The sequence below is a fragment of the Galleria mellonella genome, unplaced genomic scaffold (assembly GCF_026898425.1).
Source record: "Galleria mellonella isolate WM207_F2 unplaced genomic scaffold, CSIRO_AGI_GalMel_v1 utg72, whole genome shotgun sequence".
In the NCBI taxonomy this organism is placed as follows: domain Eukaryota; kingdom Metazoa; phylum Arthropoda; class Insecta; order Lepidoptera; family Pyralidae; genus Galleria; species Galleria mellonella.
In genome coordinates, this window is record NW_026442144.1 from 353,530 (window position 1) to 377,242 (window position 23,713).

General features: G+C 30.8%; 1 protein-coding gene across 4 annotated transcripts in view; it reads right to left on the bottom strand.

Annotated features, from left to right (window-relative positions):
• LOC113516802 (FYVE, RhoGEF and PH domain-containing protein 6-like) overlaps positions 1 to 22,680 on the bottom strand; it is a 45,045-nt gene extending 22,365 nt beyond the window's left edge. For all 4 annotated transcript variants that reach the window (XR_003402243.3, XM_026901275.3, XM_052900883.1 and 1 more), the window contains exons 1-4: positions 21,439 to 22,680; positions 8,840 to 9,101; positions 7,358 to 7,444; positions 527 to 844 (exon numbers count right to left, since the gene is read on the bottom strand). Coding sequence is in view for 3 of the 4 variants with exons in the window: in XM_026901275.3 (XP_026757076.1) it covers positions 527 to 844; positions 7,358 to 7,444; positions 8,840 to 9,101; positions 21,439 to 22,559 (1,788 nt within the window). In the remaining variant the exon portion in view is untranslated. The remainder of the gene's footprint in view (positions 1 to 526; positions 845 to 7,357; positions 7,445 to 8,839; positions 9,102 to 21,438) is intronic.
• Between the last annotated feature and the right edge of the window lie 1,033 nt (positions 22,681 to 23,713).

Below are 23,713 nucleotides of genomic sequence, written 5' to 3' on the forward strand. Positions count from 1 at the left end.
TGAACAATTCTTGTTGAATTCTTCACGATGGGCTAACTGACCTGCTTCATCCTCACTGGTGCCCCGCCGGTGTATACCAATAGCGCGGGTGGGGTTACCAATCTATTATCACCCATTAAAAAAAAATACTATATTACATTTACTCAAAAATCATTCAACAATTCAAATAATATTGGTACAATAAAGTGTTAAATTAATAAATATACTGTCGATCTCCGTACGGTCTTTCTAGAAACCATTGTGATAAAAACCTAACGGTGGAACTTTATCTGACTTATGTATGATAAGGTCATAGGTATCATGATAGGCTTACTGGTATCTTGCTAGCCTAAACAAAAACGCAAACGAAGTTATCAGCCCATTTCTATCCATTAAAAAAAAATTTATATATAAATATTTACACATTTTAAACTGTAATTTTAATAGATTTTTTCCATGTAGATACTTTATGATAAAACAAACTTTATCACGTTCACACTATATCTATAAACATAAGCGATGCTACTTATTCAATTTTCTTACTTACCGGGCAATCTTTAATATTCTCCAACGCCATAATTTCATCGATCGCTGTCAAGATCCTTTCAATCATGGTTTTTGCTTGCTTTAAACTTTCCAAAGGCGTTTCTTCATTATCGGAAGATTCTCCATTACTGCCTCCCGTCTCGTCGCTATCAACACTCAGTTTAGATATTCGAGAGTCTGAATCAGATCTCTCGTTCTCATATGCTGTATATGTTTTCACTAGATCCAGTAGAAATAGTTTGTATCGTGGAATCCTTTGTATTGGTTCTAACAGATAACTCGACAAGTCTAGTCTATCATTCATTTCAAATTGTCTTTTCTGAAAAAAAAACGTGAAAAAATATTATTTAAACAAATATGAATTATTTCAATTCTTTTTTATCCTGTTCCAATTTCATTTTACTTTTTTTCATAAAAACCTTAACTGAATAGGTAATTAAAAATATTTAAAAAAAAGTCATATCCATTCACTAATTCTCAGAAAGTAATTACTATCGAATTTTTAATTTCTATTATATTTGACTAATTTTAAATTTACAATTTATTTTAAATTCAGATATATTCAATAATTCATTTTATTTCTAGTATTATTTTAATTATTAGTGCTAAACAAATCGGTCGGGTTAAACAACAATATAACAAAAACGCTTAGCCATTTTATAATTACAGAATGCAAACAATAAAGTGGTACAAAAATGTATACCTTTACATTATCAAATATATATTCCTTTTTATCATAATAAAGTTTTATATACGTTACAACGGTGAAAATACTGTATGCGGTTCTCGTGTAGCAAATTACATGAAAACTGTAACTTGTGGATAGTATCCAATCAATAAATAACGATCATAATATTTTCTCGTCAACGCTAAACATTAATATATTAGTATCAATAACATTTTATCGCCTTTCACCAGCTTTTGTGTGCAATTTGGGTCGAATGATATGTGATCACGATCGGGATTACTGGAGCAGAATTTATCCGAGCAAGTAGACTGAGAAGGTTAGAATGGAAATGGCGCGCAACAATAATATAAACTTTCACCATACTAATATTTTAACCAGATCTCTGATGAGATTTTTCACCAAAAAAATGACAATTTATTTCTTTCTGATTTCAAATTCACGCTGAATTTGAAATGATAACTGACTTGACGATTTTTTAATCGATTACATTTAAGTTGAAAATTAAATGTGTTCTTTGGAATATTTTTTTTTATTAATAGATAAATATAGTTCAGTTATGTTTAAATGAAATTAATACCAAGTTTGTTCCAATTGGATTGAAATTCAAATAATACTGTGTGTGATTACAAAATTAACTCAACGAAACAAATCCGCATTTCTATTATGATCACCGTTAGCTTTTAGGTATATCAGTGGAGTGTCATTATGTAATAACTTTGTATTAAAACTCAGAAGACCTCATACGAAGCCTAAGAATTATTCTATTAGATATTCACAACATTTCTTTTCTTGCTATTTCCGTCGATTTATATGTCTCTGACAACTCTTTACCTCATTCTACTGCTTTGCTGATAGATTAGGAGAGTTCTCGAATTACAAATCCGTTTTCTGCTTTGTTTACACAGCCTAGGTAAAGTAATGGTATCAGACATAAAGTGTGATAGAAGACGCACGCAAAAAGGAAAATGCAAATAAGCGCATAACAATTTTTAGTATTAGCCGCTATTATTCTTTGCAGAGCAATATCCTGTTTATTATGAAGCAAAATGTTCAAAAATGTGTATTCGTAATTTTTTTTATACAACTTAGATTGGCAAACAAGCTGACGGTCCACCTGATGGAAAGTGGTAACCGTCGCCTATAGACATGAGCAGTACCATGGACATAATAGAGTATACTGTTTCGCCCATGATACCCCCCATGCGTTGCTATTCCTGTGGACTCGGGTGTTATTCCTCTGTACCCAGTAAATGCAGGTAAATACTTGATACTGTGTTCTAAATCCTGACATTTTAAATCTTATGAGTATACAAAATCTCTAAACATTTGTCGATGCGTTTTATTCATTTCAAAATAAAAATAGTGAAATTATTATCAATATTAATATTATCACAAATGGAACCACTATTTTTTGTGTTGGATACAATACATACTTAGACATAGATTTTGAAATAATGCTAGATTTCAAATAGTCTTTTCTAAGCTTACTAAATAATAAAGTAGCACACAAGTGTATGCTGTTGCGACATCTATTCATTCCATGTCTGTGAACAGTGCTATGCTGAACAGAAGAAATTTCCCTATATAACAAATAAATAATATTTTGATTTCACGTTCATTTCATATTCATTTACTAGCAAACAAGCGTCTAGATCGTTCGGAGTAAGTTTGTTCTTTTATTTTACCAAGTATATCTCCTGCAGGGGAACACTTTCCATATCTTGTCTGAATAGTAGATTACACTATCAGAGCAGGGGGTTGGATTGCTTGCTGAGTTAAGCCAGCCGAGATAAATTCACTTGACTATTTTCACGACCCCATGTAGTCTGGGAATTGTCTCAGACGCTATCGATAATGATTAATGATATATATACTGATATATGTACAACGGTACCACACACAAATGTTTGTTTATTTAGAAAGAAAAATGTTTTCTATTTTTATTCCTCTTCTCGTGTTTTATATTTATGTCCTCCAAAAAAATTGGATCAGGGATGTGTAAGTAATTCATCTCTGATCTTTTTTTTTATTAAAATAGTTTTCTATTGACGTAATTTAAGTTGTACAGATATGATCGAGGAATTAATAAAAAATTCTTTGCGATTATTCATATTTATATGGAAACATGGTAATGATATAACTTTTGTCCCTTGTCCTGAATTAAGGAAAGAAATCGTCATTTATTTTTTGAAAATGTACAATTATATTTAGAACAGTACATAACACATCGAAATTGCGTTCCCAAGATACTAACAGTATTTTCTCTCTAAACCTAATTCAGTTATTAAAGAAAAACATTGCAGTTTTCTTATAATTTCGATAAATAACTTATATAGTTTATTAAATTATCTTATTTATAATATTGTAAAATCAATGCTAAAAATTATAACTATAAATTTTTTTCAATCCAAATTATTGAATATTGTTATTATTTAGATATTTTATTATATACCTAAATCCATTATTTACAACTGTTTAATACTGTCTTAATGTTTTAATATTATTTTACAAGACAATTGAATATTACATTCTTATGATACTAAAAATTAAATTAAATTTTATTTTCGTAAAAAACATAATTGTAGTTTAAATAAGTTACAGTACTTATATTAGTATTATAATTGTAAATGAATACAGTAATTGTGGTTTAAAAATTGGGTTCCTAAAAAAGTTAATATAACAGAACCTGTACTTAGAGCGAGAGCCCCAGCCTCCTTTAGTATTATGGGTAAATTATTATTTATACAAAGTAACTACAATTAGATTATACAAAAATAGACAAAATATATTTAAATGTGGCAATTTATTTGAGTGTCAACAATTACAAAATACAATACATATTACATATTCAATAAATTTCTTATATATTAATCTATTAGTAAGCATATTGTAACTTACTAATGGATGAGATGACAATACACGTGTTTAAAATCACCGCAAATGTGGGTAATGACGACCGTATATAAATAGTACGCTGCCCAAATGAATTGATTGATGATACAAGCGGAGCCATATTGAAGGAATATTTTTTTATTATTCATTGCTATAGACTATTATTGATATGTCTAAGGAATCATACTTGGCACATACCCACATATAAATTCTACACGGTGTCTATGTCCATGATGTCTATTATAATGAAAAAAAAAAAGATTTTGTGAACGCACAACTCATTTAGTTAATCTAGTTATTTTATTAAACTGTACGAAGATAGATGGATTTCGTATTTTATAAAATAAACTACCTTTTTGGCCATTACTTTTTACAAGTACAGAAGAAAAAAACGAAATAGACCGATTCTAGACGGCATATTAAGATAAAACATATATAAGTTTTTAAGGTAGACCTTCAAGAGTACAACTATGAATATCGCATTCAATTTCATGCAGTAATTTTTGCAAAACACCGAAACAAGTATACAGATAAACAGACAATTTCTTAAAATTACTATTATGGTTTTTATTGCTCTTATTAAAATCTCTCATGTCAATTTATAGTAACCTATCTCCCATATATAGACATCGTCTAATTACAATTTCATTATATTAATAAGATTACACAAGAAAATAGATGTCATATTCATTGTAAAATCTATGAATAGGACAACTCATGAGTTAACTATCTTATACCTAATGGTCGCCGATCGGCTTTTTGACTACTTTTTTTATGCGTCTTAACCAACAATTGAAATGCAATATATTTAAATTGTTGTATTTAAATATATGGCATTTGCAGTAATTTTAAAATATTAAGTTGTCATATAAAAGAGAGCAGTAATTAAACACGTAGTTTAATTCAATTTTTCTTAATCATTTTGTAGTATATCGAAAAAGCTATTGTTTTGAAAAGAGTAAATGTTTTATTGAGTAACACGCTCCACCAACCTACTAAAACTCATACGCGGAACAGATGTCGATGAAAATTATAACAAATTATAATTTCTAACGGCGTTTATTTTTTTGTAATCTCTTGATATGATGGTTTTTAACACGTATTACTATGTGTAACGGTGATGTCTATACAGTTAGATGTTGTTTAACAGTACTCACAATTCTCCGCATTTGTAAGTTACATGAAATGAGGAAATAATAGCGCGCGCCGACCAACGGCGCCGCTACCGGCTGCATATACAAGCCGATAATGCAACGATCAATTTGTTTCTTATGACAATTTGCTTCCATCCTGCCGCGTTGATATGTTACATCGATCGTTTGTAATCAAAGGTCAGTGCCACAGACGATGCTGTAGACGCCATTTTGTTAGAAAGTAGCTACTACTACATTGTCTAAAGTAGTTACATGAAGGAACTTTTTCAGTAAACGGAATTCCGAGAAGTTTAAAAACTACAGAATATGGCATCTTGAATTTTAAAATATTTAAAGTGAAACGGTGCCAGTACTTACTTCGGTACTATCTTACATAAAAAGTAATTGAATAACTATAAATAGTTGTCAAATAAAATTAAACCATATTCGCATAACGACTAAAATAAATCAAGAGTTGCACTGAACCTTAATTTTACTGTTTTATTATAACTTACTAGGTTAAGAACGAAACTGACTATATTTTACTAAGCTAGGTATTATCTTGCGGAAGTCCATATCACTAGTTGTGTATTGATTAGTATGTGTGACTGCCAACAGTAGAAGATTGACCCCTATTACTACCAGAAGTTCCACAACCTTCCATATTAGCCATCAATCTCTAACTGCCATTTTGTTCACGTACGTTTTGTGAAAATAGTTTCACCTCTAAACTAGACATTTGCAGGCAAATTATAAGAGACAAGTATTAACCGTTCGGCATCTTAATTGTAAAAACTAATTATAACAACTACCTGAGAAAAAAATATTGATTGGATTTATTTATATAATAAAAATATATAAATAAGTAACTTGACCAAATGAAAATATAGTACAAAAGGTAAACTTACTGTTAATAGCGTCTTCTAACAGTCAACCTTTGGGATGAAAAATAAATCACGAACGCAAATTTCAGTTACCAGTTTCATATTAATAAAATATAATTATAATTTTTTTTTCTATTTAATTTAATCTACCCTCCAAAAATAAACATAATATCGTCTGGTATATATACAAAATGGGAATCAATAATTGGCTAATGTATGATGTATATATTTTTTATTAGGGAAAAGGAATGGTTAGTAATGGAAACTAAGAATTCCATTGCTAGCAATATACCCAACCAGATCGACCTCCTCGCGGTTACCCCTGAAAACTATGATGGTTAATTCCTGATGAATTCATCATGATGGGCTAACTGGCCTCTTTTCATCCTCATCGATCACCCTTCACTGGTGCCCCGCCAGCGTATCCCATTAGCGCAGGCGGGGTTACCATTCCATTTTCATCCAATAAAAAAAATATTCTAGATATAATCTATTGATTCCAGAATAAAAAAAAATAAAAAGTGTCTAAAAGATAGCTTTTCTACTAAACGTACGTCTTATTAAAATCTGTTTTGCTACAATATATGCAGACGCAAAATCAAATTTTATTTCTGTACTATTACAATTAAAATATGGTGTAGTTGGACGAAGAGAATTAATAACGGGTATCTTTTCAGTTTAATGTAATAAATATTAAAACAGGCATTTCTACAAATCCTTCTAACTGCCTACCCAATTAAGGACTATAGTCTTGACTATATCTACTAAAGGTATCAAATTACCAGTTTACACAAGGATGACGAATACAAGCAATGTTAACTTGTTCGATAACTATCCTTATCATAACAACTCATTATCAGTTAATTATGGTTTTGAAGGTTTTCTTACTATACCTATACTATATACATAAAGTATATAATATGTATACTATAATTATTTTACCTACACTTTGTGTATGAATGCATAATAATATGTTTATTAACCTATTATTTTCACCGTGTAATTTTCTATATACGAGTACGTACATTTTTAAGCGACTCCAAATATAAATAATTTGCTCCACCAAAAATCATGATTAAAAAAACATTACACTAACGCGATAAAATTTTTATCTTTTTAAAATAATCTACACACAATTTTACGAGTCACTATCTACTTTATAACTTTGGGAAATCCTTTATTCAACCGTTCATAATTATATTATTAACAATATATTAATGTTAAAAGCAACTCACCTGAAAGAACTCCTTGTATTCATACACTAGTCTAATAGCATTCTTGTTATTTCTAGAGTACATCACGTACATGTTAAATTTTTTCTCCTGCAAAAAAAAAACTTTTATTGTCTTTAGAGAATACAGGTAGGTAGGGGATGTATCTATTCATTCATAACTACCAATTACGCCCTAATGATGTATAGTTAATAGTAAAGTATCAACTTACTATCGACAGGTGGAAGAGAGGGATGGTTAGTGATGGAAACATTAATCCCCATTGCTAGCAATGTATCTCTGCAAACCATCGTGATTAATTCTTATTGGATTCGTTACAATGGGCTGAATGACCTAGTTTCATTCTCACCTATCCCCACTCACTGATGTCCTGCCAACGCATACCGATAGTGCAGACGGGGTTACCATTTCATTATCATACATTAAGAACTATTGACGGACTGTCCAGGCAACTTTGTACAAGATATTTTTTCATATCTTTCCTTCCTTGCACTGCGTTTGGTTCCTTTTCACTACAGATGAGATTTATTAACCTTATTTTTAATATTTCTACAGAAATTTCAATCAAATATACAATCCGCCTGATAGTCTAGCCTATGTTAATTTCTAACCAGTTTTCTTAATGATAATGGGATATGATATCGAGACATCCGGGTGTTCTAACGATTCATCAAAAGTATATAAAAATAATTACAGTAACACGTTCGTCATGTAAATGATGTAGAATTTTAATTGTTCTTGCGAAGCATGAAAACAATTAGTATAGTGATGTATTTTGAAATACAACACATATTTCAAAATACAACACGATACTAGGTAATTGTTTTTAAAGAAATCCTACACTTTGGTCACTGTTCGTGAATTATCTGTTACACAATTTTTTAAGTGAGAATATTTCTAGCGAAATTCCTATACTTTCACCGGATTAAATCTAAACTAGACCAGTGTAATATGGCGACAGCGGGGCAATAGAATCGTGCATTACTAATAACATAATGAAGTAAATGCATGACATGGTCGTGACGTGACAGTCCATCTTAGCAACTGTAGTCACTCTCGAGGTGATTAAAACGAAGACTGAAATATATAGTATATAAAACTGGTGCCAAGTCTTTACAAACAAAACTATTATGCTTGAATATTAAAACGTAGCTCGATCTCGCCTCAATCGATTCTTGATCACGTGATTCTTGATCGAGAATCGATCGCCATCACGTGGTAAAACAGAATCCAAATTTTTACGCAATATTGAGTAGATTACCTCTAATATGAAAACTCTTAAAAAAATATTTTGTCTTATTAGTAATTTATTTAACTGACAATATATTTTTATGCTAAAGTACCAAAGTGTTTCCATAAATACATATGACTGTGTATAAAGCGATTCTTATAGATTTGCATTTGATTAAAATATATTTATAATATAATCGATCATAGTTCTCCGCACTGTTTTTAAAAGTCTGATATTAAATTAGGAATACTTACAAACTTCCTGAAACATTGTCCTAATTTCCTAAGGTCATTTTCACAGTCTCTCATTGCTGGTAGGAACTCTTCGGAATGAAATTTGAATACGTCTTCGATGTTGCCGAAAATAGCTGACTTGAGCTGCATCAATAACGGTGGCATGCGAGTGTCATGTCCTCTTAGACCTAACTCCGGCATATAGTTCTCAACAACATGCCTCAATCGTTCCACATATACATGCTCGGTGTGTAACAACTCATTGACACGTTCCGTTAATCGTCTGTAAAGAAACAAATATTATATAGAATTAGCACAAATATATTATTATAACTAACAATTTAAATACGTACTAGACAGAAAATCAAAATATCGCCTAAGTCCAAAAACACAAGGTTAATGCTTTGTGTGTGTGTATGTGTTTGTGTGTTTTGTGTGTATGTGTGTGTGTGTGTGTGTGTGTGTGTGTGTGTGTTTGTATGTATGTATTTGTGTCTGTGTGTGTATTTGTGTGTGTTTGTGTGTTTGTGTGTGTGTGTGTGTGTGAGTGTATGTATGCTTTTGGCTTTATTCACGTATTACGTAAATAACAGGAAGAAAGGGATAGTTAGTAGTAAATTTTTACAGCGTTTGCTAGAAATAAACCCTATAAGGTCAAAGTCTATGCGGTTTCCCTGGAAACCTCATCATTAATTATTGTAAAATTGATCACGTTTGACCAACTGCCCTACTTCGTCCTCACCTATCAATCCTCATTGGTAGCATATACCAACAACGTAGCCGGGGTTATCATTCCATCGATTAAAACATACTCAAATATTTGAATTGGAGTAAAACAAGGTCAAGAAGGTGCGTGATTGTCTTTTTTATTTCACAATCTTTTAGTATACAATAATTCGACGTAAATATATATATATATATATATATATATATATATATATATATATATATATATATATATATATATATATAAAGATTGTGTAAATCGGTCTGCTACCTAAACAAACTCAGAACCGATACTGGATTAATTTAAAAAAATCCTAAAGCACAGGTGTTTAATGAAAGAGTTGCAAACTGCATTTCCCTACACGATGCACTGATAGAAATTTTTCGTAACCACACTTGAATCCCACGGTCTAACAGTCGTTATGGTAAGCGGTGCAAAGATTTGCGTGTTGCACACAGCCTCATTTTTCTGCCTCTTGCCAATCACCGCGGTTTCGACAGCTAACCTAACTTTTAATGCTGTGTCACTGTAGCCCCAAGTGACAAGGTCATATATAAAAAGCAGATGGCGTCTCGACTTTATTCAATTTCAATAAAACTGAAATCTTGTTATAATCATAGAAACACTCTACATAAAGTTAGTAACTAATCAAAATATCAATCAATATCTTTATTTGGTACTATTACTAGACATCAATAGGATATTTTATGGTTCGAACAATTGTTTGTTTGTTTATAGTTTCACTAAGTTCAGACCATAAATGCATATTCTCAAGTAAGCATCACACATCAACTTTTCTATAGATATAACCATCTTTATGTAGATATATATATACATAATAATATAAATTTACTTTGGCTATTAAAATATTTTTTTTTCTAACCTTGAAAAAAGTGATAAAAGATAATTAAAATAGGTTTTTAGAAGGTTTTGGTGATTATTAATAAAAAATATTAATCTACGATAGATACCTACATTATTATCATTTATTGACTACAAAATAAACTCTTTTCTCTATATTTCTTGAAGGAAAAAAGTATCGATATTGATACAAATCTATAAATTTTATCAACAATAGTAAAGCATCGTTCTCTATTTCTACTATTAAAATGTCAATTTAATATTACAGCATAATTATAATATTATTCTAAGAACCAGTACAAACTAAATTTTAATAGAATCCCATAAGATCCGCCTTACATTTAATTCTCGATCCATATCATAATAGTTTTGCTAAACTATCAATTTAAAAATGTAAATTTAAAGATAAGTTGAGGTAATGATGGCTCTGAGTCGATACCATTGTTAAATTAATTTGTGATAGAATTAATTTTGCATAACAAAAGGCACAGAAACCTTTAATGAAGACTATCTTCATAGTTGCAACATTTTTGTAAGTAAAAATATAAGGTTTTGAGTTAATAATTAAGGTATTCGTTGGTGTAAATAAAAATATTTTTTATGTGATCCTGTATGTACCTACAAATTTCCAATTATTAAAAACAAGAGGTTATCTCGAGCGGTTTAAATTATATAAGTACGTAATGTGTGAAAACAGATAAGTATGACATAATCTATATTAATATTATGAAAAGGAAAGATTTAATTGTTTATTTATAATGGATAATAAACTCAAAAACTATTCAACATATTTTCAAAATTATTATTAATTCTTTTATATATAGAAAGCAATATGTCTGCGACGATGACATCCTTACTTATACTATAAATATTAAAGTAAGTTTAGTACCTCATAGCGCCTTAACGGCTTAAACAATTTTTTTTATACAACTTAGAATGGCAAACAAGCTGACGGTCCACGTAATGGTAAGTGGTAACCGTCGCTTATAGACATGAGCAGTACCATAGACATAACAGAGTATACTGTTTCGCCCATGATACCCCCCATGCGTTGCCATTCATGAGGACTCAAATGTTATTCCTCCCCTGTAAATTCACGCCATATCCCACCCTTCAAACCGAAACACAGTCATGTAAACACAACTTCTTTATGATTGAAACACGAATGGGACAAAGGTACCCAAGCAAACGACTTTTGTACAAAGTCTCCCTCTGGTTTGAATTACTATAAAAATTGATATATACGTACTATACAAGTGGAGAAAAATATAGGCTACTTTTTATCCCGATCATTAGACATATCCTGATCATATGGACGAAGTCGCGAGTAAAAGTTAGTAGGCTATATATTATATTCGAATATTCTATCTAACCGTGGAAGCGAAGCTGGACCGGATTCTCAGTATAAAATAAAAACAAATAATTTGCAGTAATATAAAACATACTAACAAATACCTACTAAACGTGATATTCGAAGATTCTTAATTAAAATAAAAAGATAAGCATATTATTTTTTATCAATCAGGTCAAAACTCATTTTAGGATAAACATACGTTGTTAATAAATAATTAATATGGTTTGTTTATAGATATTCAATTGGAAATTTTTATATACGTACTGTTAAGACTTGTATTATGTATTGACGCTAATAAACTCGAGAAACTCGTTAGGTGTTTTTTTTTTTTTTATACAACTTAAAATGGCAAACAAGCTAACGGTCCACCTGATGGAAAGTGGTAACCGTCGCCTATAGAAATGAGCAGTACCATGGACATAACAGAGTATACTGTTTCGCCCATGATACCCCCCCCATACGTTGCCATTCCTGAGGACTCAGTTGTTATTCCTCTGTACCCAGTAAATTCACGCCATATCCCACCCTTCAAACCGAAACACAGTCATGCAAACACAACTGCTTCACGGTTGAAACACGAATGGGTAAGAAGTACCCAAGCAATCGACTTTTGTACAAAGTCTCAAGTATTATTAACTTAACCTAATATATATGAAATCAATACCATATATCGTAGCCCAAGTACCATAATATTGCATACATGCATTTAGGTATACATATTTACTTATCATTTATGATGCATACCAATCCTTGCATTACAAATAATTATATAGCACATGTCCACAGTTGTACGATGTCTACAGTCTATCGTTGATAATGATGATGATATCAGCCGTTTACTATCCACTTCTGAACATAGGTCTCTCTCTTGGGGTATTTTGCCAGTAGATGCCATGCTCGGCGGCTGGGTTAGCAAACACAATTAAGCTTTGGTGATGTTTTAAGAGGGATGCTGCCGCCTATCCCTCGACCATTTAATTCTCTTATTCAACAATTATTAATATAATAATATTATTCACCAATCAATATATCTTACGACATCCACGAAAAAGGAACAGGTGGCCTATTCTTTCAATCTACAGTTACCTATGTAATATTTATTTTACAACTTAATATTTTTATAATTTAGCTAATCTAATAAACTTATAATTATTAATAATATAAATAAGAGTAAATAAAAAAATAACTTTTAGGATCTTTGTCTTCCTGTCTGTTCCACTGTATTTTCATTGTACCATCACGCTAGAACTAGTACTCCAAATTGCACTTTTAATATTTTATACGAAGGATTTATATATACAATTTGTACCTATGCGAAGCCGAGGTTGGTCGCTAGTTACAATTAAAGTAAAAAGATAAGTCCACATTAAAATATTATTACATTAATTATCAATTAGGTCAAAAATTGTCTCGATGAATCATGCGTCGCAATGTAAACATTATTGTCGAGGTTTATTCAGAGACTTTACACTACGATTATATTATTTTACTTTACATACTCGTAGGTATTTGTATTTTAATGTTTCTTTATATATCTCATATGATGCGTTCAATATTGTACATGATATTACTTACATTTTTGGCATCATTACGATAATTACATCGATTTCGTTGTGAATTCTGAATTGATTTTTGTAACTATATTATCCCATAGTCTTTCATTAAACTTTTTCTGTATATTTTTTCAAACAATTTCTTTAAAAAATGTATCCTACTTTATTTATATATAACAATCACAAATACAACAAAAAAAGAATTAGCCAAATGGGTGCAGCCGTTCTAAAGTGATACGCTTACATATATAGGTATTTGGTGCTCGTTTTTTATATAGATTTACTAATGCAACCAGTTTTGGAACGTCATCCTCCTGCATATTTATAAAATAACCATCGTAAATACATTTATTTAAATATGATCGTGGAACATGTCTGCATCCTCAGTCATTTTATTAATATAATTTTAATAATAAAATCACTTTTAGTGAGAATATTTATAAATATCGTTATAAAGAGGATAAAGGGGATAAAGAGGTTTCTTCAGGGTCGGCAACGCGCGCGTAATACCTCTGGTATTGCAGGCGTTCATAGGCTACGGTAATCGCTTACCATCAGGTGGGCCGTATGCTTGTTTGCCACCTCAGTGGTATAAAAAAAATATCGAACTAGAAACAAATTATACTGCCAGTTTAGTAAATAAATTATTTTTGATGATAATAGTTATTATATTGATCATCCATCCATCCTTTTCTTTACCGTGGGTGTTCTAAGAGGCGACTAAGGGAGGGCGAAGGATGGGCAGCAGTATCCCTCTTAAAACATCTCCAAAACCTAACTACGGTTGCCAATCCGCCTGCCAAATGTGGCAACTACTGACAAAACTCCCCAAGGGAGAATCTTATGTTCAGCAGTAGACAGTTAAAGGCTGATTGATGATGATGAATTCAGATTTTATATTTTTTTTTATTAAAAAGATTTACTTGGTTATTTGGTCCTATACTCATTTTGTTAAAGTCGTAGTCGATTTTCATTGCGAAATATCTGAAATTATAACACATAAATAAACTGATTCTTATTATTGGTTCCTTGCAACCATCTCATGTATGGTATATATGTACATTAATAGTTTATCAGTTGTATTGATAAGCTATCTGAGTATTAACAGATATTATAAAATGTACTGATAAACAACTACACAGGTATCAAAATAGATAGGTCGACTTATGTAAAATTCAAAACAAAACACAAAGCAAAATATACAGAAGAAGATTTTTACAAGTAAGCCCTATTTATATCCATACATAGAGTAATCCTAATAAAAAAACATTATAAACATATATACTCTAAACAGCTAGTGTGCTTGTAATAATGTAAACTATCGCTCGATTTTACCCTCTTATTAAAAAATTAGGATTACAAATTAGCCTTAATGCTAATCCGAAGTATGCTTTCTCCATCTGTACATCAAATTTGATTGAAGTTCTTTCACTGATTATTGAATTATAATAATTTTGTTTAAAACATTATTTTGTTTTTCAGTAAAATATCTTGAAACTCTTTCGGCTATCTTTGGATATAAATGATCAACAAATATCTAAACATATTTACAAACTTTCCAATTTATATAATAGAACAAATAGTATCTGCCCTATTTTCTATATAATACATTTTTTTAAATGCACGAGTATCTTGTGTACTCATCCTTACTAATATTGTAAATCTGATATAGCGAGTTTGGCAAGAAATTTGGCATCCATTCACGTATTTGGAATGGTAAAGTATTAGCTTTAAGTAGATTAGGATAAACTATTTTTTATTCTGGTTAATCAGTAGATATACTAATAACGATAAAATAACTATTACTTTTATTCTAATTATTTGTACGTATGACGCTTTTTAAATTCTCTGTATTTATATAATCGCCTTGTGGCGATTTTTCTATTTTCTTATTAAAGCAACACAAAATGTATATTATTTAAAAATACATCTACACGTACATCTACGTAATTAAAATGTCGTTATATTAAAAAGAAAGCTGTAGTTAACCATATTAACGTTCAACAACTTGCACATTATTTTATGTATCAAAATAAAAGAATCCGTGCACATGTGCATAATATTGTTTCAACTTTCACTTCTGTGTAATTTAAACTTCTTAAAGGCAAATATTTATAGCTATAAACCATTTCTCTAGTATCCTAATTACTAAGGATTATTGTATTCATATATTTTCTGACACATCAATGACAAAAAATTACTTCGGACATATTCTATCCGTTTAATTAATTACTAAATATACTTCTTATAATATATTTTTGAACTACAACGTGATTTTGTGGAAGAGACCTATGTTTGACAGTGGATAATTAACAGCTAATATGATAATGATATATTAATTCAAGATGTTTATCCTATGTGTATATCAAATTTCGTTCAAGTCCATTTAGTCACCTTTATAAGCTTTTACATTAAAAATATTAGAACTTTAGGACCTTAAGAGTATCATGAATAACACAGCATGATTCTCTTAAGACACCATAGCTAACTACGATTGCCAACCCTCCTGCCAAGCGTGGCAACTACAGGCAAAACTTTCCTTATTGGGAAGGTTTATGGTTTAGTAGTGGACGGTTATTATTTTATGCAACTTAAAATGGCAAATAAACCGACGGCCTCACCTGATGGACAGTGGCAACCGTGGTCTATAGGTATGAGCAATACCATGGACATAACAGAGTATACTATTTCGCCCATAATACCCCCATGCGTTGCCATTCCTGAAGATTAAGGTGTTATCCCTCTGTACAAAAGTAAACAGCTGATATGATGATAATGATGTCCGTGATATATCGATCATGTTTTTGTGAAATTTTCTATCAAGTATGCTGTCAACTTAATTTTCGTTCTCAATGATAATGTTTTTTCTCAAATTTATGAATTTATCAATTAATTGGATTTAATTTTATTTTTTTCCTACCTATTTTAAGCCACCTTCTTTGAGTATGTTCATATATTACACACTTCTAGTGGTTCTTCCAGTTTTAGAACCCATTTCCTACTTTTGGGGGGACAGGAGATTGTTATTGTAATGAGGACTAACAACGATATTATTAGTAATATAACCTATCAGTACAATTACCATGCGATTCCCTGGAAATGGTGCCTGAAAACCATCATAGTTAATTAATTATTCTCAAATTCGTCACTATTAGTCAACTAACCTGCTTTCATACTCGCCTATCGTCATTCTTAAGGGTATACTGATGGCGCAGGCAGATTACCATTTCATTATCATCTATTTAAAAAACCCCGTATCCTGCATAGATACCGGTTATGAATACTTAACTGCTCCTCCTCATAAGCCAGTCAAAGCCTCTGCGATGACGAATGCAAATATCATCTGCATTCTTCCACTTTTATATTGTATTATCCGTTTCCTTTCCAGCTTTCTTTGTTTTACAAGGTACTTATTTATTTTAGAATAAGTTTAAACAATATAAGATTCTCTTTAACATACAGTTCAAAGTACAAAGAACAGAATAATGAGAAGTTTTATCGTAACGTATATTTACGTTACAACATTGTAATGTATATATACTATGATTACCATTACCAGATAAACTAGTCTCTAGTCGAGTTCGATATTGTTTAATCAGTGGCCAATACTAATTAAGTATTAAATATCTATTTCTTAATAGTTAATTTGATATTACACTAATTAATATGTCAAAAAATTTTGTTTTTCTTTTCCCACGTTGGAATGTAAACGTAATCAACCTTGGCATCAACGCCTGCGCGCTTTTAAAAATACTCACTGTGACGTCACAGTTAGGAACTACTATGTTTAGCAGTTCCTAAATATCATTGTTTAGAGTAACACTCGTTTGGATATCAATTATAAATAGTACAATCATTCTTTATTTACACATTAGTGTATTAAGACAAATGAGAAAATGTATCTTCAAGATTTTGAGGTCATAAGCAACGATGTTGAGTGAAAATATAATTAATTCCATTGTAATTAGGTATATATTCGAGATTCCTATTTAATCCACATTCAAGAAAAAGTAAAAAGTATATTCCTGGATTGAGTAAAAAATACATTACATTTTTTTTATATACAACTCGAAATGTCAAACCACGTTACCTGATAGAAAGTACATTAATATATTAGAATATAAAATATATATAATAATATATAATAGAATAGGAAGCAGTAGGTCTATCAGGAACTATTCAGATAGACCTAACACTGCCTGTAGTAAAAGGTATGTGATGGTTATATCACAATGATTATAAAGAATACCAAAAACATAATGCTGTGGGATGTATTCCAAATTCCAAAATAAGAGTGCCGTTGCACTAATTCCTGAAAAAGACTTTGACCCATATTTAAAATGTATTGTATTGCATTTCAAACATAAATGCTTTCATTTATAATTTTTAGAAATATAAACTTGGTCTTATCTATATACTCTGTATATAAAGTAGTTATATAGACGAGTCAGGTCCATGAAATTTAATACCAACTAGATACATAGCACATGCCGTCATATTTCATCAATAAATGAAGCTGACAATTTTATTATCACTCCGATTTCTCTAATGGAATAAAGAAGTAAAGAGAAAAACGAGTACATAATGCAAAAAACAATTTACAAATTTCAATATCTTTCATTACTTTAAGCAATTTTAAACTAACTAAAATTATCAAGACAGTTAAGATTTCGTCAGATAAACAAAATAAAATTATAAGTTCTATCAAAATTAAAATCGCAAAACGCATTTAATTTGTAAAAATAAACAGACGACCGTAATAACTTGTATTTATCATCGTTTGTGTCATTACCATTACTTCATATTGGCAATTTATTCGAATTTGAACTTTTGGTTTATTCTTTAGTTACTAAAATCGAAAATCCATAAGTAATATGCACCATCAAAAATTGTTGTGCCTATTTCAATGTGATGTGAAAAGATGTAAAAAAAATAATAATTTAACATTAAGTGAAATAAGCAAAATAAAGTGAACGTCCATGATCTCGTGATAATTTACACGAATTTAAGCTAATTTAATTTTTTCTCGAAATTCCGTCAATTATCATGTCGTACATAAATGACATACAATTTTAACGAAATATGAGATTAGGACAAATTGCCGACAATGAATATCTATTACATTAACTGAATATAATATACACTTTAGCAAGATAAATAGAGCATATCAATACAGTATTTATTGTAGATAAGTATAAGTACATATATAACGTCAACGTATTAAAGTGTAACGTTAAAAAACCTGATTGTTTTATTATTATTGTGACTACTTGATATTCATAATGATGACTGACCATTGCCTCCTACACCTGGCGAGCTGTATTATTGACTTTGTACTCTGTATATGGTTGTCAGACAAAATTAATGACGCACAGTCAAATTAATAAATGACAGCAACGACAAGTCTTGATTACATCGATTAACATTAGTAAATTTGCGAAATTATCGTTTGATATATCAAATAGTACCTCGATACCTACAAAATAGTAATAATGTATTATATCGAATTACACCAATTCCTTTATATAATAACAGAATGCAAATCAAAATCATCTACAGGTAGTTTAGTAGTAGAAATGAATAACCACTGTGTTAATGAATTTAAAATATTATTTACAAAATGTCTACTATTGAAATTATTAACATACGCTCAATATATACAAATTAATAGACTCAAAAATTGACCATATTAACGTTAAAGTAAATTCTAATAAAGGAATCTGCAAATGTCACTTCCATTTTATCTATATACTAGTTTTTTGGCAGCTACATTACGCGAGAACTTCAGAAGTTGCTGATTACTTGAATAGAATTATTTTGTTTATTTCCAATACCATTAGTACGTGCGAAGGAAAACCAATTAAATAGATCACTTCTAGATGGCGTATCAAAATGAAACGTATACCAGTTTGTAAGTTAAGAACATATCCTGTCATATGTCCTATATATCAATTTTTAATTAATTAATTGTTTAACTAGTTGGTTATGTATTCAATATTTTTTCTTTTTGAGTATTTAATTGAATTAGTGCTAATTGGTGGTTTGTATTCACACACTTAAACTTAAAAATGTAAAGTAATAATAAAATTATTTCGTCGTTCTTCTTGTGATGAGACAGCTTTCCGAACGAGCGGTAGATTAAAAAAAATGTAATGACTATTCAAAAGTGCTTCAATGTAAGTTTATTTTAAATAACCGTACCAGAAGACTTTATACAAAAGTCGTTTGTACCTCTGTCCCACTCGTGTTTTAACCGTGAAGCAGTTGTGTTTGCATGCCTGTGTTTCAGTTGGAAGGGTAGGATATGACAGTGAATTTACAGAGTACAGAAGAGTAAAACCTAAGTCCTCAGAAATGGTAACGCATGGCGAAACAGTATACTCTGTTATGTCCATGGTACTGCTCATGTCTATAGGCGACGGTTACCACTTTCCATCAGGTGGGCCATAAGCTATTTTGCCATTCTAAATTGTATAAAAAAATATCCTTTAAGAACATGTCCGGAAACCGGATCTATATCCATTTTCGTTAAATATCTCTCATATACAGACATCATATAACCAGAATTTTATTATATTATTAAAATAATATAAAAGAAGAAATTCACTGACCGAATAATGCATAACCAAAAATAATAAATATAAAATTATTGCACAAAAACCTTAAACACGAAAGATATTCGAAGAACGCAGAACAATCAGTCCTCATGGAGAAAAATACGGAAAATAAGTACTGAAAGGTACAAAATATATATTGACGAATGTTTACTCATGATAACATTTAAATAACATTCTAAGATTAGAGTAATTGATGAACATTTGAAATATTCGAAGTCAAAGAATAATTACATACTGACTTTGTACCTAATTATATTGAACCAGAGCTTGACAATAAACTACAGGAAAATAAACCAAAATTAATTATGGGATAATGAAGTGACAATAATTACTGAATATATAAATCAAAATAGACAAAATTACAATTCCTCATCACCATTATCATATCAGCCTTTAACGATCCACTGCTAAACATAAACCTCCCCTTCGGGAGATTCCCATCAGTAGTTGCCACACTTGAAAGGCGGGTTGGCAACCACAGTTGAGCTTTAGAGATGTTTTAAAAGGGACGCTGCTGCCTATCCCACGCCCTCCCTTAGTCAATTCTTACAACACCCGCGGGAAATGAAGGAGTGGCCTATTCTATGCCAGGACTACATGGCAATTTTACAATTACTCATATTTATTATAAAAAACTTTTATCAATAATGCATCTAGTTAAAGATTATGCAAATAAATTTGCTATCAGATATATAATTGTACGTAAGGAAGTAAAATATAGATTGCAAAGCATATTCGGAGTTACCAACTCAAACGTTATTTACTGATATTATTTATACCATGGTCGAGACTGATTTAGCGTGGTTTGTTTAGCAGAATAATAAGTACTGAACGACCTTGTAGCCTACACTCCACGTTGATAATATCGTTGTTACTCGTCATCAAAGCAAAATCAAAATTATCGAAACAAATAAACTTTGCATTGCAAAAAGAAATAACAACTTAAATTATGGTATTCAATTCTATTAATAAAGAGATATATAATATTTCTAGTAAGAAAACCTTCAACATAGATTTACCAAATGTGTAGTTTCCAAGATTACAGCAAAAGTTTTATATCTATATAAATACTTGTAGATTTCCTATAATAAGACAAGACACCTGTTCTTCAAACGCTAGGTTAATATTAATTAACTGCATACCTATGCCTGGAACTAAATGAATACACATCAAGGTGAAACTCCATTTAATACCTACGTAAATATGATAGTCAAGTACCGCAGCATGCAGGTAATTATGAATTACATTTTGGTCTGCTTTGAATACTTTGTACATATAACAACATATATTAATATTCAAATATAGTCACAATTCTGAATAAACATGTACCTTTGTACAACTAGTTAGATAATATCATGGACAAGTGTAATCTAATCATATCTACATATACTTCTTTTAAAAGAAACGCGATAATATTCATTACCTGTTATCACTGTATGACAAAGTCGTACAGCGATAGTGAAAATATTTCGCTTGCTATCTAAAAATGAAAACAAGTCAAAGCTCACCTTCGATACTTTTGTTTTTTAGATTCCACTGGAATGACTACAGGTTCTACTGATTGCGATATGCACCATTCATTCACTGCACTCACTGTAAGGAATTCTGTAGAGGGTGCATGACACACCTCCGAACCGTACTCGTCTGATGATATTGTTATGCTATCGTACTTTTGATACGGAACCATATCAAATGATGATATAGATTTAATACTAACATTGTCAACATTGTCCATATTACTTGTACTATTTTCACTAGAATCACCTGAATTAATTGAAACATTGTCCTGCTCTTCACCATCGTCTTCATTTATCAACGTATCAGTCGAATGATCCGTTGATAAAGTGTCCGTTGCATCGTCATCTTTATTGACAACGTATTCTGCACCCCTATTCGACTTATCACTGTCACTACTACTACCTGCATCCGAATCGTTACTATCACTTTTTGCTTCATCCTCGTTGTCAGAGGGTACTGATCTTTTAAGTCTCAATAACTTTTCCAATTCGGTTTGACTAACACCGTAAGTCCAAAGGGTTTCTCCTCCAAAGTGTGTTTGGCCGTTTGCCGATGATTTTCTTCGTATAACAGGTGGTGGTCGCGAGCGTCGTTTTGCTTGAGGCGATGTGTTAGGAGTTGTAAAGGAATACCTCCTTTCTGTAAACCTAGTTTCCTCCGGCGCAGGCGATTTACTTTCTAATGAAGAACTATCATTAAAAGGTTCAGGTGGTGGTGGAGCAGGTCTGTGAGGTTGCAAACTTGCTCTACAGGACTTTCTATCAGAGACAAAACCAGAAGAACTCGAATCATACCCATTTTCCGATATGTTCGATAGCAAAGAATTCACTGATACGTTTGAATTTCTATCTTGAGATTTTGTGACTGGATACAAATGTTGGAAATGAGCTTGTATCGGACTAACAACACTCGTTAAACTCAATGTGTCTTTAGATTTTTCTAAGGATTCACTAGAACCACGGCAACTGTTTGTTAGTGATGTTTTTTCAAAACGAACTATCATATCTTTCACTTTGTTCTTCCTTAGTACAATATCTTCGTCATCGGAAACATTACCGGATGATGATTGAAACTCATCATCCGGACGACCGTAGAGTCCTTCACGTGTCATTGCAAAAAGCTAATACTCCAGGTATCGATAAATACACTCGCGGGATTTCACTAGTAGTTAAGTACATATCAAGCGAACAACGAATGCGCACAACCGACGCGTACGCCGTCTCGTAACTAAACACGACTGACAACTCAGCTGACAGCGCCCGCGCGTCGACCCTCGAGCCCGTGCATACGCTGCGTGCCGGATACGTGACGTGAATAATTAACTTTCACGCAATATGTACCTTCTTGTTAATTAATAACACATATAATGTACGAGCAATTGGATTTTAATGGATTTGAAAATTATTTATATCTGTGCATGTAAATTTTTAGCTTCCAAATGTAAGTAAACTTCTTATTTATTTAATCGACACACAATACGTAAACCATATACTTATGTTATAAAAATACTAATTTCCATTTGAAAAAATTCATACAATTACGAATGCTATAAATGTAAATTTGCTATTTTGATGATAATACCTAGACACAAAATTCACAGTCTATAAAGATAAAAAAAAACACTGAGAAGACAAAACTTTTATTTACGTGTCGTTAATGTCACATTAAGTGTAAACCAATCTTATTGCATTAAGTATTACGTTTAAATTCAAAATCATACTTCACTTTAAAACAAAGAACCGAGGTTACAATATGCGATTGGTTGCGATGTTTGTTCATATTATTATCAAAATTGTCACTATTTGGATTTATAATAATAATAATAATAATAAACTCTTTATTCCGTTGTCAAGGAGTATTTATACAGAAATGCATATGCAATTGTTAAAAATAATCTCTTACAGACAACCTGGCATAAAGAATGGATAAGTACAGAGAGAAAGGTAGATGGCGCAAATCAGACACAGTAAATGCACAAAAAAGGAATCAGACAAAATGAAAAAAAAATTCTAAATATAAAAATAAGATTATAACCTAAATAAAATACATATATAATTGAAAATAATAATACATAAACAACATATATAATATAAATAATAATAGATAAAAAAATATACTAAATAGACAAAATAAATTTACATGTAAACGTTAATGTCAAATTAGAGAAGTGTAATTTTACCTGCCTCTTGAACGAGGCAAGAGATTGCATTAATAGAACGTTTAAATTCAAGACATAGCTTTTCATGAAAAAACAAAGAAGAATGA